Source organism: Aulonocara sp. 'chitande type north' Nkhata Bay, linkage group LG17, assembly GCF_057382095.1.
Source record: "Aulonocara sp. 'chitande type north' Nkhata Bay isolate Kocher_YH1m ecotype deep benthic linkage group LG17, A_spYH_male_GT1.1, whole genome shotgun sequence".
Classification (NCBI taxonomy): domain Eukaryota; kingdom Metazoa; phylum Chordata; class Actinopteri; order Cichliformes; family Cichlidae; genus Aulonocara; species Aulonocara sp. 'chitande type north' Nkhata Bay.
Genome location: NC_141360.1, coordinates 19,882,404 through 19,898,487, shown reverse-complemented (window position 1 = coordinate 19,898,487; position 16,084 = coordinate 19,882,404). Strand labels below are relative to the sequence as shown.

The window sequence follows — 16,084 nt, the reverse complement described above, 5'->3', positions numbered from 1 at the left end:
AAATGTATTCTGTAACGTATTCCGTTACGTTACTCAATGACAGTAACGTATTCTGAATACTTTGGATTACTTAATATATTATCATGCTTTTTACAACAACGTGAATGTGCTATTGCTGTGTGATTTATTACTATTACTGAAGGTCCGCGACTCCGAACTGTAGTAAAGGGACCTCTGACTAATACGGCGGGGTCCCTGTCGGCTCGTAGCCGAAAAATAGCTTTACTTTGTTGGGGGGGTCAACTTTTCTTGCGAGAGACAGAGAGAGGCGTTGAAAGGCTGCTCCAACGGAACTTATTGTTTTCGGAGGAAAACACGAACACGGTGTACAGTCGAGTCTTAATAGCTTACTTACAACTGGGCTCGTGAGACACTCTTCTTGGCTGAAGTGGTTATTATTATATTTACATGCTTCCAGCTCCCATTTTTCCTCGATGACAACGCCAACCTTTCCACTCCCCTTTTTCTCTCTCCCTCCTCGCGCTCACAGACCCATAACGTGTATGGCAGTCCATTCTCCCTGCAACACGGACTACACTGCCCATGATGCTACATTCTTTAGAGCTATGCTTGTAGCATTCTGCCTGTTAGCTTAGCACAACAACAACAACAACAACAACGAAAAGGCGCTCTCTCACCCAGGAAACACACAGTCGCAGAGAGAGAGAGAGCGTCGCCCTGTAACCATGGCAACCGTAGCGCTGCCGCCTGGAACAACAGAACATAGCTGTCAAACAAAACCCAAACAGTCCTGACCCGCGACAAAATGGAACATGAAAGTACCGCAGTGTAATCCATTTATTTCAACAAAGTAACTATATTCTGAATACCACCTTTTTAAACGGTAACTGTAACGGAATACAGTTATTCATATTTTGTATTTTAAATACGTAACGGCGGTACATGTATTCCGTTACTCCCCAACACTGGCTGCTAGCCTGCTAGCCTAAAGTTCACATGAAGACTACACCTTTGAGTTGAGGGATAGTGGTGGGGCACCAATGTTAGCAATACCTGAGTGCGCTTAGAAGAAAGTTACCTGCTCTCTGTGAATCTAATGTGACTAAAAATTTACCTGTTTGGGGATTACATTCAACAATTTCCTAACATGTACAGTTCAGAGACTTGTTCAGAGAATGATACTTTTTATAAATGTTGTTATAAGTTTACAGTCCTAAACAGCCTGTCACTTATGGAATCTGAGCTGTCTGGGTTAGACGTTAACAACTTGATCAGTGATTGTTCTCCTGTCATGGTGATCTGTCCTCTAAGGCTGAAATGGTTCTGATTCTGGACTGAACTAAAAGCCTTTGAGGTCTTCCAGTGGCTTCGGGAAGTTGTGGTTCCTCTTCCCTTTTCTGCATCTGTGGCCACAGCAGCTGAGGGTTGAAGGTTTCCCGGAGAGTTTGAAATCTGCCCTGACAAGCTGGAAATTTATTCCCCTTCGGCGTTTTTGCAGTAAGGCTGAAGCAGCTGAAGGAGCATGTGAGACAGTATACATTCTCTCTGTATGGTGGCTAGATCATTCGGATCTCGTATTGTCTGAATATTTTTGTCATTTTCTTGTTCTGGCTCGACTGCATGAACTGTCCTATCTTGCGGACTGAGATAGGTCTAAATAAGGCTTAAGGAGACAGCTTGACCTATCACAGTCCCCCGCTCAGGGAGTGCCCCTTTCCCTCTGAAAGAGCAGGAAATTTCAGGCCAGGGCTTGGAGCTCTGAGCAGTTTGACATGCACACTTCCCTCTTCTCGTAAGAGTCAGCTGGGCACTTGTTAAACAGTGCTCTCTGGTGGCCAACTGCCTGCAGTACAAAGATATTCAATGAGAGTGGTTAAGAAAGGACACACATTTAAAGCTTATTTCCTTTTTGTTCCTCAGGCTGTGTAAAGAGTGACTGTTAACCATCAAAATGTTAGACCTAAAAAATTTATCAATTTGATGAAGTCATGGCTCAGACATCATAACAGGCCTCTGGATACTTACATGGAAATCTATCTACACATGAGCTTAAGCAGCCAGAAAGAAATAGAAATGACTGTGAACTCTACTTCTGTTTGTAGCTCGTCTTCTGTCTCGATATTTGCATGTTTCTGTCACTGAATGACAGACAATTAATCACAAAAACTGTCATCTCAAGGCACTTTATATTCTAAGCTGGAGACCTTACAATAATACAGAGAAAGCCCCAACAATCAGATGACCTCCTATGAACAAGCACTCGGTGACAGTGGGAAGTAAAAACCTTTAACCTTTTAACAGGAAGAAACCTCGGGCAGAAGCAGGCTCAGGGAGGGGCAACCATCTGAACAACCGGTTGGGCTTTAAGACAAGCAGAGACAGGACAAAAACACACTTTGGGAGAAAGAGCCAGCGATGATTAATTATTATTTATGATTAATAATTAAATGCAGAAATGGTGGGAAAGAGCTGAGTGTCTGTGAAAACCAGGGGTGTCTGTGCTGCTCTTTTATTTTTGTAAGTCATTGATGTTTACATCAGAAAAATCAAACATGACAAAAACAAGAGACCCACAAGAAAATGTAGAATAAAAAAAATTCTCTTTCTAAATATTTAAAATGCTGTTTTATTTATTTGTGTGTGTGTGTGTGTGTGTGTGTGTGTGTGTGTGTGTGTGTGTGTGTGTGTGTGTGTGTGTGTGTGTGTGTGTGTGTGTGTGTGTACAAAAACACTGAGTGGAGTAAGATAAATGAGTCCACATTGTTTTAAAAAAAAAATAATTGCTTTACGAAAAAAACCAAAATGATTGCTGCAGCTTTTTTCAAGGCGACTTCAGGCTAAAATGAGTTGTTGGCATGTGTGAGTTTTCTTTTGAGTCCATGCTTGAATGCCACTGACTGCATAACCCTCATTTCTTTTCTTGAAAATGGGAGGAGCTTTTTTTCCTTAAAACATTTTTATAAAAGTTCTAAAAGTTTAGCGGGACTTTTAAAAATAAAAATAAGATAAAAGTGTTGGAAATATATATAGAAAACACATTTAAAACTCAAAATGTAAACTTTGAATTCAAATAATTAAACTTTTAATTTTTAGTAGTCCTGGCTGCACCAGTTCTCTTTTGGAGAGATTTGAGCTTCACTTTCACATCCCTTATCTTTTGTATGTAATGAACATGAACTTCTGCATTCTTAACATGTGACAAAAATAATGATTTCTGATAAAAGTTGATTCTAAATGAAAGCCACAAGTCAAATCTTGGAAAACTGAAAACATTTCTTAACTTCAAAGCAAGAACAACTAAGATAAATAAACAGTAGCATAAGAACAATGTTTATGTATCAGAAAAGCTGTGGCATTTTTCGGGTTTTCACTGATCTTAAAGGAACAAGTCAGAACTCCTTACAGAGCTGTAAGGCACTTTGGACACAAACCTCAAACTCACGTTAAAATTCAAGAAAAACAAAACTAACAGGACTCCTGGAACTTCCACGCAAAGCCAGCAATAAAGGAACAGTGCATCTTTCTGTGTCTAATATGGTGGAGGGTTGTACAGCTCCTCGTATTTTGGTGGCGATGTGGAGAGGACAGTGGGAACTGTGAGCAGGATGGGGGGTCTGTTGGGGTAACGCATCTGGTGGATCATTGCCGAGGACAGAATTGTGCCGAGCAGCTGCAGGGGACACAGAAAGGAGAGTTAAAAATCAGCTGCTCTGCAGGCTTAAAAATCTTAAATTGATAACATGGAAATTCAACTCAGTTTTCTTTATATAGCACCAAATCACAACAACAGTCTCCTCAGGGTGTTTCATGTTGTCAGCTAAAGGCCCAACAATAATACAAAAAAATCAGATCATTCTGTACGAGCAAGAACTTCGAGACTGTAGAAAGGAAAAGGTCTCGAATTTAAAGAGAAATGAGAACTGAACTCAGAGTCAAGATTTTCAGCTAAAATAGATTCTGGCTCTGAGAAATATCAGATTTAGATTTATGGCGCTGGCACGGCTGGCAGCCTTAACCCAATTTCCCTCGGGATGAATAAAGTATTATCAATCAATCAATCAACACGTGCGCGCGCACACACAATGAAACAATTCTATTTTTATATCAAAATAATCATATTTATCTTTTTCTGGGACTTGGTGAAAGTTCATTCTCCAACTAACACAAACATTTCCTTCTGGTTTCTCGTTGCTTTTATTTGATTGGCTCCCCACCCACTCGTTCTTCAAACAGAAGCTTTGATGAACAACTTGGTTTGGCTTCTCTGCCTGAGATAATGATACAATATTTTATGTTATTATTTTATTGTTTCCTGCAAAGACCTGGATTGGTACACATGATTATAGGCTACTTGTGGCTTAGTCATGGGTCCTACAGTGTTTTATTGTTTCGCGTATCTTTCAGGTGACTCCATAATATGACTCGCATTCCAGAAAGTACAGAGTACTTACTGTGTACTTGCCTCATTGTTTCCTGCAAAACCTGACTTGTTGCCTGCAAATTGCATGCAAGTACAGGGTACTTGAGCCGTATTTGCAGGTTGTGTTATAAAGTGCTACCAAAAACTGAACAACTAGATGTATTATACACGCAATGACCTCATTATTTGAAACTTTTCCATGTTTACTATGAGCGGCCACCTCAGGAACAGGAATTCCAGGTGTATTTGGTTAGAATGAAACCGAACTGAGAACATTTTACTGAACTCACTTAAACTAAAAAATAGTTTTGACTGAAATTTCATCACAGAAATGTTTCTTTTTATTGTCACAGATCAAATGCTGATCTTCTGGAGCATGTGGCATTTTCAAGTATTTGAAACATGATTTTAGGACTTCATGATCATTTTTAAAGAGAAACAGTTTCGGTTATTATTTTGTAAATCAAAAATAACAGTGACTGATGTAAACGTGACACTCCCCATCAAGACAAAAGCTAAATGACTGGCCATTTGTTTTTTCAGTTTTAAAGGATCATTACAGATCACATGGTAAATAATAATGGATTGGATTTATATAGCGCTTTTCAAGGCACCCAAAGCACTTTACAATACCACTATTCATTCACTCTAACATTCACACACTGGTGGAGGCAGCTACAGTTGTAGCCACAGCTGCCCTCGGGCAGACTGACAGAAGCGAGGCTGCCATATTGGGCCATCGGCCCCTCTGGCCAACACCAGTAGGCAAGTAGGGTAAAGTGTCTTGCCCAAGGACACAACGACCAGGACAGAGAGCCCAGGGATCGAACCGGCGACCTTCCGGTTACAGATGCGATTCCCAACCCCCTGAGACACGGTCGCCCTATATAATGCATCATAAGTCTTACCTAAAGATCAAACCACTTTAGACAAACCACATCCTGCAATTTCACCATATTTAAAATCTAAAAAAATCCCCATCCACTACTCTGAATACTTTACTGCTATATTAAACTACTTTCTTAAAAAATGATATTGAATCAGATTTTTTTTTTGAGTGCTGCCATTAGTAACTGAAACAGGACATTTACTCTGTGGAAACCTTGTCTTTAAATAGCTAACAATACTCACTGCCAGAATAGCCAGAGTGAAGAAGACTCCGAGTACGATGTCAAAACCCAGCAGGAAGTAGTGCATTATTATGGGGAAGCAGGTCTAAACACAGACAAAAAATAAAGTTAGGGTTATAGTTTCTGTAAATCAGCTGATGAAATCAAGAAACATTTTTCAAAATAAAGCCGAGTCACTCACTTGGGTGTAGATGGATGTTGATCTCTCCATTAAAGACTGGAAAGATAGAAAAATTAAAAGATATGACTAACCGAGTTACATTTAATAGAAGTGAAGCTGTGTGTGTTGATACTCACTCTGTAGCCAACAGTCTGACACTTGCCCTCTTCCTCCTCCTCCATGTTGCATTTACAGGATTCAGGAATGTTGTTCCAGTCTTTGTAGCTGAACAGACCACAGCAGTGAAACTAAAATAAACCAGAAGAAACAGGAGGGTTATAGTTGACTGGCACAGATGAGATGGAGAACGATTCTTTTAAAAGTGTGAGAGAGTGTTAAAAGACACTGTCCAGGACATTTCCATCTCCTGCTGTTATGATTAACTGTAATCTATACAACCCATATAATCCAGTCTATGTAATCTGGTCTGTTGGACAGCTCTGGAAAAAGTGAAGGGGGCAGAAATTCTGGACTTTTAATTGTCTCCTCCGTGGTCGTTCATATTTTTCAGCATCTACAGAAATCTCAGTTAAAACAGAAAATATATAAATCTATAACCAGTCGAGATGCGTTCATGAAACCGCACATCTTACAGTGAGACAGAGATGAAATGTGTCATTAAACTTCTTTACACTGACAGAAAGGATAGTTTCTTCAGACCAAAGCTTGCTGTATGTTGACCTCAATGCAAAAATATGTTTGGCACCTCTGATTTACATTGTGCCGCAAGAGAGGAAGTTGAAACTTCTGCTTTTTACCGAGATTCAAAGTAGAGCTATGGTTTTGATTCTAAAGGGAAGTCAGATACACATATCATTGTCACGGTCCTGGGTCTGTGACCCAGTGTTTTCTGTTTTGTATGGTTAATCTTTGATTTCATGATGTACAGTGGGGCAAAAAAGTATTTAGTCAGCCACCAATTTGTTCAAGTTCCCCCGCTTAAAATGACGACAGAGGTCAGTAATTTGCACCAGAGGTACACTTCAACTGTGAGAGACAGAATGTGGGAAAAAAAAAAAAAAAAAAATCCATGAATCCACATGGTAGGATTTGTAAAGAATTTATTCGTAAATCAGGGTGGAAAATAAGTATTTGGTCAATAACAAAAATACAACTCAATACTTTGTAACATAACCTTTGTTGGCAATAACAGAGGTCAAATGTTTACTATAGGTCTTTACCAGGTTTGCACACACAGTAGCTGGTATTTTGGCCCATTCCTCCATGCAGATCTTCTCGAGAGCAGTGATGTTTTGGGGCTGTCGCCGAGCAACACGGACTTTCAACTCCCGCCACAGATTTTCTATGGGGTTGAGGTCTGGAGACTGGCTAGGCCACTCCAGGACTTTCAAATGCTTCTTACGGAGCCACTCCTTTGTTGCCCGGGCGGTGTGTTTTGGATCATTGTCATGTTGGAAGACCCAGCCTCGTTTCATCTTCAAAGGTCTCACTGATGGAAGGAGGTTTTGGCTCAAAAGCTCACGATACATGGCCCCATTCATTCTGTCCTTAACACGGATCAGTCGTCCTGTCCCCTTGGCAGAAAAACAGCCCCATAGCATGATGTTTCCACCCCCATGCTTCACAGTAGGTATGGTGTTCTTGGGATGCAACTCAGTATTCTTCTTCCTCCAAACACGACGAGTTGAGTTTATACCAAAAAGTTCAACTTTGGTTTCATCTGACCACATGACATTCTCCCAATCCTCTGCTGTATCATCCATGTGCTCTCTGGCAAACTTCAGACGGGCCTGGACATGCACTGGCTTCAGCAGCGGAACACGTCTGGCACTGCGGGATTTGATTCCCTGCCGTTGTAGTGTGTTACTGATGGTGACCTTTGTTACTTTGGTCCCAGCTCTCTGCAGGTCATTCACCAGGTCCACCCGTGTGGTTCTGGGATCTTTGCTCACCGTTCTCATGATCATTTTGACCCCACGGGATGAGATCTTGCGTGGAGCCCCAGATCGAGGGAGATTATCAGTGGTCTTGTATGTCTTCCATTTTCTGATGATTGCTCCCACAGTTGATTTTTTCACACCAAGCTGCTTGCCTATTGTAGATTCACTCTTCCCAGTCTGGTGCAGGTCTACAATACTTTTCCTGGTGTCCTTCGAAAGCTCTTTGGTCTTGGCCATGGCGGAGTTTGGAGTCTGACTGTTTGAGGCTGTGGACAGGTGTCTTTTATACAGATGATGAGTTCAAACAGGTGCCATTCATACAGGTAACGAGTGGGGGACAGAAAAGCTTCTTACAGAAGACGTTACAGGTCTGTGAGAGCCAGAGATTTTCCTTGTTTGAGGTGACCAAATACTTATTTTCCACCCTGATTTACGAATAAATTCTTTACAAATCCTACCATGTGAATTCATGGATTTTTTTTTTTTTTTCACATTCTGTCTCTCACAGTTGAAGTGTACCTCTGGTGCAAATTACTGACCTCTGTCATCATTTTAAGTGGGGGAACTTGCACAATCGGTGGCTGACTAAATACTTTTTTGCCCCACTGTATCTTTGTTTATTCCTACGTTTTGGTTCTGTGTTATATTATACCTCTTAGTTCAGTCTATGTATTTCCTGTTTTGTTGTGAAGGTCCGTGTCTCATGTCAGTGTGTTTAGTTTTGTTTCCTCTGTCTAGTCATGTCCGATTACTCCCAGCTGTGTCCTCCTTCTGTGTCTCATTCTCTTGTTATCCTTGTGTCTGCCTCTGTTAGTTGCAGGTTCGTCTGTGTAAAAGCCATCCGTCATTCTGTGTATTTCCCTGCGTTGCTGTTTCTGTTAGTTTTTACCAGTTTAGGTTATTCTTAGGTTTTGTTTCATGCCTGTTACATTCCTGTCTGTTTTACCTACCATGTCAATAAAGCTCGCTCACATCAGAAGCTGCCTGCATCTGGGGTCCTACTTTCAACCTCACCTCACTGCAGACGTGACAATCATAGTCCTACTAGTGTAAAAAGTTTAAAGATTCAGTTACACCATTTCATGTGTTGCTTGCTTTTTTTTTTTTTTTTTTTTTTTTTAAATATAAAAACAGGACAGTAAAATAAAGGAACACAGTTTACTGTCTTGGTAAAAGCATTTCCTGGCTCTTCACTTTGCATATCTTGAGTTGCACTTCTCTTTGAGAATGCATCTGACAGCCAATAAGCAGCCTAAACTCAACCGGATGCCCTGTGTGGAATTACGGGAATGGAAAAACAGGTCTGACAACAAATGTTTGTGAGCTGGAAAGTCAACGGCTGCAATCTGAATGTAGCGAGCAGGAGGAAGCTCTTTTGTCAAAGCAACCAACCATGACTTTTCATACTTGGCAGTTAGTGCGTGGCTGCACGGTGTCTTCATGAGTAACACTGTCACGTAAAAAGAATTTCAGGCTCGATACTGATACTCAAGAAAATACACAACATGAGGACAAAATGACAGAATGAAAGGACACAGTTCTTATTTTATGTTTTAAATAAATGTTCAAACACTTCTGACTCTTTGACTCCTTATCAAACAGAGCTGGTATGTTAGGCTGTCACAGTTTCTGGTTGCTGGTACTTACTTTACTTCCTTTTGCTTCAATATAGGAAAAAAACTTTATAATTATGCTTTGCTATTAAATTAACACTATTTATCTATCAAAACTGAACAGACCACAGGAGTGAAACTAAAAAACCCCAGAAGAAACAGGAGGGTTATTGTTGACTGGCACAGATGAGATGGAGAACAGGATTGACAGTCCTGACTGATGACAATGCCCCACAGTCAAACGATAACCTTTTATTATTTGCCATCACTTCTACACACTACCTTAACGATAACCTAATAGATAGCTAATGCGGCTAACTGCTAATAGCTAAAGTAGTTAAAGCTAATGCTAATGTTTAATAGCCGCTACAATGAGTCTTCAACCTCAGTCTGCGACTGGGGAGAGTGCCCGCCCTATGGAAGACATCCTGCATCATCCCGGTCCCCAAAAAGAACCGGCCCAATGAGCTGAATGACTTCCGACTGGTGGCACTGACGTCACATCTTATGAAGACTCTAGAGCGGCTCTTCCTCAACCTCCTCCGACCACAGGTACAACATGCCCAGGACCCACTACAGTTTGCATACAAGGCGGGTGTCGGAGTGGAGGATGCCATCCTGTACCTCCTACACAGAGCCCACTCACACCTGGATGGGGGAAAAGGCACGGTCAGGATCCTGTTTCTTGACTTTTCCAGTGCCTTTAATACCATCCGGCCCTGTATGCTTCAAGAAAAACTGAACAGGATGGAGGTGGACCCCTGCCTGGTGGCTTGGATCTCCGACTACCTCACCGACAGACCACAGTACGTCAGGCTGAAGGACATCACGTCTGACACAGTGGTCAGCAGCACAGGAGCACCACAGGGAACTGTGCTGTCCCCTCTTCTCTTCACCCTGTACACCTCTGACTTCTGCTACAACTCTGAATTATGCCACATTCAGAAGTTTGCAGACGACACAGCCATCATGGGGTGTATCTGGGATGATCAGGAAGAGGAGTACAGAAGTCTGGTGAGGAACTTTGTCGCATGGAGTCACACAAACCACCTGCAACTCAACACCTCAAAGACTAAGGAACTGGTTGTGGACTTCGGGAGGTCTAGAGCAGGTCCACTGCCGGTTCAGATAGAGGGGGAGGAGGTGGAGGTGGTCAACAAGTACAAGTACCTCGGGCTGTGGGTGGACAATAAACTGGACTGGTCATGCAACACAGAGCACCTGTATAAAAAAGCCCAAAGCCGACTGTACTTCCTCAGGAGGCTGAGGTCTTTTAACATCATAAATAATCAGGCCCCATCTTATCTTAATGACCTTGTAGTACCATATCACCCTATTAGAGCGCTCCGCTCTCGCTCTGCAGGCCTACTTGTTGTTCCTAGAGTATTTAAAAGTAGAATGGGAGGGAGAGCCTTCAGTTTTCAGGCCCCTCTTCTGTGGAACCAGCTTCCAGTTTGGATTCGGGAGACAGACACTATCTCTACTTTTAAGATTAGGCTTAAAACTTTCCTTTTTTCTAAAGCATATAGTTAGGGCTGGACCAGGTGACCCTGAATCCTCCCTTTGTTATGCTGCAATAGATGTAGGCTGCCGGGGGATTCCCATGATGCATTGAGTTTTTCCTTTCCAGTCACCTTTCTCACTCACTATGTATTAATAGACCTCTCTGCATTGAATCATATCTGTTATTAACCTCTGTCTCTCTTCCACAGGATGTCTTTATCCTGTCTTCCTTCTCTCACCCCAACCGGTCGCAGCAGATGGCCGCCCCTCCCTGAGCCTGGTTCTGCCGGAGGTTTCTTCCTGTTAAAAGGGAGTTTTTCCTTCCCACTGTCGCCAAAGTGCTTGCTCATAGGGGGTCATATGATTGTTGGGTTTTTCTCTGTATCTATGAAGCGCCTTGAGGAGACTTTTGTTGTGATTTGGCGCTATATAAATAAAATTGAATTGAATTGAATTGAACATCTGCAGGAAGCTCCTGAGGATGTTTTACCAGTCGGTGGTTGCTGGAGTACTTTTCTATGCTGTGGTGTGCTGGGGGAGCAGCACAGCAAAGAAGGACTCATCCAGGCTGGAGAAACTGATCAGGAGGGCTAGCTCTGTGGTCGGCATGAAGCTGGACACTCTGGTGACAGTGGCAGAGAAAAGGACATTAAAGAAACTGATGGACATTATGGACAATGCTGGGCATCCTCTGCACACGGCCATTAACAACCAGAAGAGTCTGTTCAGTGACAGGTTGCTTCTCCCAAAGACAAGAACTAACAGACTTAAAAACTCCTTTGTCCCACACGCCATCAAACTGTTTAACTCCTCTCTGGAGGGGAGAGGGAGGGGAAACAGGAGGACAAAGGAGGGGGGAACAACTAAGCTGTAGTGCCTCTTCACCTCACTGTGCAATACCTTTGTAAATAGTCAACGGTGCAATAGACTCAATACTTGAAATGTGCAATTCACTTGTATTTTTATTTTTATTCCTATTTATTCTATTTATCCCCTTCGTATATTTTATTTATATTGTCTCTGCATTTATATATATGTGTGTGTGTATAACTCTGTAACTTCTGTCGGTGCTGTGCTTTTTTGGAAATCGAATTTCCCAGAGGAACCCACCCGAGGGATTAATAAAGTTCTATCTAATCTAATCTAATCTAATCTAATCTAATCTAATACTTCAGCTTAAAAATGCTGACCTGACAAAATTCCTCAGAAACACCGGGTTGTCAGCTTCACCAAGTTGGTTGTGTTGCTGTTATTTTTTTAATTTTAGTACCATTTAGTATTCACGATTTGGATTGTTTTCCCTTCTCAACAACCCTACTAGCATTTTCACAATTTTGGCATTGAAGGGTACCATTAAGTTTTAGTTTCATGGAAATCCCAACCCAGCCTTTAATGGCACTCAGCTGGTTTGGATGTAAGAATAAAACATTAAATTGAACAAAAGAGAAATCCACAAAGTACATGAAGTATAAAACACAAGGCAGAGCTGAATATCTCACAATTTTCTGGATGTTGTCAGCCATGTTCTTCATATCCCTTGAGTTTTCATCCAAAGGCAGAAACATCCGAAACTTGTTCTCCATTATACCTTCAATCTGCAAACAAAATCGTCATCCATATTAGATATCACTTTTTGAAAATAACGTTGTTCTACCATTTTTTTTAGCCAGTGATTATTTATCTTGGTGATTATTTTGATACATAAAGTGACTAAAAGGGTTTCCAGCAGAGATATTTGTGCAAAAAGAATTGAAGTAATAACTGAAATATTTTAATATTACAGTTTAGACCTTATTAAATTCTTTAAGGAACAGTTTAAATAAGATGAAAACCCTCCAAAGCTTGAGAGGATTAAACTGATGAAACTCAGCTTTACGTCACTTTTAGGCCTCATTTATAGTAATTTCACTAAAAACTATGTTGACATTTGGATTATTAAACGATGTTATTTGTCACTGCTGTTGTAACGCTGTAGTTTGCAAGTACTTTTCCTTGAAAAACAAAGCTAAACACTCTGTAGAGCTGATGTGGCAACCAGACACTCATGCGGTTGCAGGCTGTGAAAATGTGGTTATTTCAACTTTTTCAGAGGAAGCTTTAGCCACAGTGAACTCTTACACTTTCAACTGATGAAGTTGTTAGTTAGGTTATCATCTACAGTATTTTACTGAAGTTAAACACTGTCATTAAATATATGTTTATTTTAACAACCTTCCACCTTAGCTACATATACCAGGTACAACAAAACCATGTACAATAAAAATGAAAACCGAATACCTGATTAAACTTCTCTGCTGCTGTCAGCTCATGTAAACCTCTTTACATGTACCAGACACTGGTGAATCTCTTTAGGGCTGGGGGCAAGCTTAGTGTTCAGTTCTATCAACCCCTTTGCATCAAATGTTTATCTATTTGGCACAACATATGGGGAATTTTTGCATGGAAAGCACTCTGAAAATGCTCTACTTTCTGAAACTACGCAACACAACAACTGCCAATAAATGAATTATTGGAAATTTGATGGCTTTTAATTGTGTTTACTGGTGAATTTAGCTTCATCATGTTCACAGCATAAATAAAGGAGTGCCTGTATTTACATTTCCTATCATTAGACTCCAAAGCAGTGACAGGTGGGCCTTTACCTGTGGACGCATGATGGCAACCGGGACTGCATATTTGAACATCACCAGACATCCAAGGACCATACACACCAGGAACTGTGGGGAAGAACATGAAAACACTTAATCTGATGTATTTGGGGATTACTGACATTTCTCAACCCTGACCAGTTTCACTGTGAGGAAGAAGAAAAAAGATCATTTGACTCTCCAGGTTAAATCATAGAATATTTCTAAGATGGTTAATTTTGTAACATGTAAAAAGGAAGTAATTTTTATTCTTTCACAACTGTGCATGTGATCTACTTCAAGCTTTTCAACTGTTCTCATTTTACCTAAAAGCAGTTTTGCACTTTAACAGCAGTGCCTCCAGAACATGCTTTCAGCTCCAGTGTGCTCTGCACAGCAAGTCTATACTCACAGGGGGACGCTTTCTGAAACAGTGATCTGTGTGTGTGTTAGTTACTCCTTGGGGTCATATTGGGTACAAACAGCAGTCTTTGGGGCTTAAAAATTAAGGGCTGAAGTATCAAAAGTTACAGTACTTCCGATGCCCACCTAAGGCTCCAGCAGTAAGTCGACATTTGGAGTTTTTATTTTGAAGTTAGAGTATCCCAGAAGATCAGGTAATCTTTGTACTCACCACAATCAGGGCAACTCTGCTCTCTTTGTGAGCTCCATAGGCTCCCAGGATAGCCAGCACCATGATGATGGCGCCCATGATATAGAGGCTGAACAGACCACTGTCCCGACCCTCCAGCTACGGCCAAAAGCAGTAAATAAAAGTCAGATATGGCTTCAGAGTCACACCCATGAGTTAAACCTGTGTTTCAACAGCTTTGTTCTCACATTTCCTCCTTCTTGAATGCTGGTGGAGAACTGAGCCAGCAGAGCGAGGCTGATGATGACGCCGCCAACAATCTAAATACAAAATAAAACTGATTGGTTAGAACTTTATGGACCACGACAACCGAAACAGCTGTGAACCAAAACTTTAGACAATAAAACTGCAGTTAGAACAGCAGTTCAGCAGTTTAGCTTTTCAAAAGTCTAAGTACAGCATTAAATTATTGATTATTTGATGAATAAAAAGACACCGATTCATTATTTTTGATTTATTTATGAATCACTGTTGTGCTGAGGTTCAGGTTCAGCCTCGGGCTTGGGTTCATTCTTTGTGCAGGTATGAACAGGTATGTACAATCTGTTTGGATCAAGTCATCCAGTGCATTCCACAGATGTGTTGTAATACAGCGACATGAACAAAAAGATAAAAACCAAAGAATTCACAAAGCTTAAAAACCGCCCAGAAAAACGGGAAACTAGGTCATAGCTTAGAATTACTCGAATATGAGCAGCTATTTTGAAATACAGGTAACCACAGCCTAGCTAACGATCAGCTGGCCTACTTCCAAACAAATAAAGACTAAAGTAACAGAACTAAACAGAACTGAAACCAGTAAAACAAAGTCCACCAACCACCAACCCCAAGTGAAACAGTGACGCCTTCGAAGCTTATGTTGTGAGATGTGACGGTGTTGTGCCAAAAAGTGATTGTCTGCCAAAAACTGATTTCTGGCATTTGCCAAAAACTGATTGGTTGTATTTAAACTGCTATAAATAACTTGTTGATCTACAATATGTGAAACATATGTCAAATATATCCCTCATGAATTATATCAAGTCATCTTGACCAACAAACAACATTCCTGTAACAAGGTAGAAGCACAATCACTTTTTGGCAGTGACTTTTATGTATCCTTTATTTATGCCGTTTAAAAAAAAAATCTTGTTTGCTTTAAAAATGTCTCTTTTAAGAGTATTCTGGCCAAGAGGACAGCTGAAATCGCAACAAATACAAAAATAGTTCTGTAAACATATTTTACGTGGACAAAAGGAAGCTGATTGATTATAATTAAGTACAATAACACAGCTACAAAGATAATTGAGAAACAGGTAATTTTTTTAAATTGTGTATTTAACCCCTTTGCAATACCTGTTCACCGAAGTCTATTTAGCAACATACGTAACGATATTACACATAAAAAACACACGGAAACGTTTTTGGCACAACAACCCGGCACTGCGCACTTTAAATTACTGCTGGGACCAAACACGTTTTAGCTGCTGTTTGAAAATGAAGCTCAACTCACCGCGAAGAAGATGTTGAAGATGATGAAGGTGCGTTTAAGGCAGGTGTTGATCTGAGCCATATTTGCAGCTTGAGAGGGAAGAACACTTCTGAAGAAAACAGTTCTGTTTGTGGAGTCCACAGGAGCACCGACTGCTGCGGAGGAAGTGAGAGGAGATGGGCGGGTTGAGTTGCTTTTACCCCAGACGACAGCGGGCGGGAGTTCCAGTAAACCACGGAGCAGCAAGATGATACTTAACAGGAAGAGTCCGGGGCATTCCGGTGTTTGCCAAGACGGATCGGATTTAAACTGCTGTAAAGATTTGATAAGAATCGAAGAACAAATATATCCCTCATAAATGATAGCAAGTTATATTGGGCCACAGAGCCAGCAGAGCTGTGTTGATCTGGGACTGTAGACATTAAAAAAGTCCCCATAGGAGAGATGGTAGCTCATGAGATGATACTAAAATGCAAAGATTGGTGACAGCGCTTGGAACCGTAAGGCAACAGGTTAAAAAGAACTGCGAGAAATAAACTATTTAATTATCCACACTTAACAACTCTTGCACCTAATCCTTAATAAAGTAATGATAGAAAATGGGGGACACTAGCATAGGGCTCCAAATCTGGGACTCTCCACCATT

The 16,084-nt window shown here is 41.0% G+C and overlaps 1 protein-coding gene across 1 annotated transcript; it reads right to left on the bottom strand.

The window, feature by feature from the left end:
* Window positions 1-2,646: 2,646 nt before the first annotated feature.
* On the bottom strand, window positions 2,647-15,619 carry LOC147309988 (tetraspanin-8-like). The gene is made up of 9 exons (XM_086270451.1): window positions 15,460-15,619; window positions 14,156-14,227; window positions 13,950-14,066; window positions 13,331-13,405; window positions 12,188-12,283; window positions 5,809-5,919; window positions 5,693-5,728; window positions 5,513-5,596; window positions 2,647-3,631 (listed from the first exon to the last, which is right to left on the bottom strand). The coding sequence occupies exons 1-9, from the start codon at window positions 15,517-15,519 to the stop codon at window positions 3,491-3,493; spliced, it is 792 nt and encodes a 263-aa protein (XP_086126577.1). The 5' UTR covers window positions 15,520-15,619; the 3' UTR covers window positions 2,647-3,490.
* Window positions 15,620-16,084: the final 465 nt, after the last annotated feature.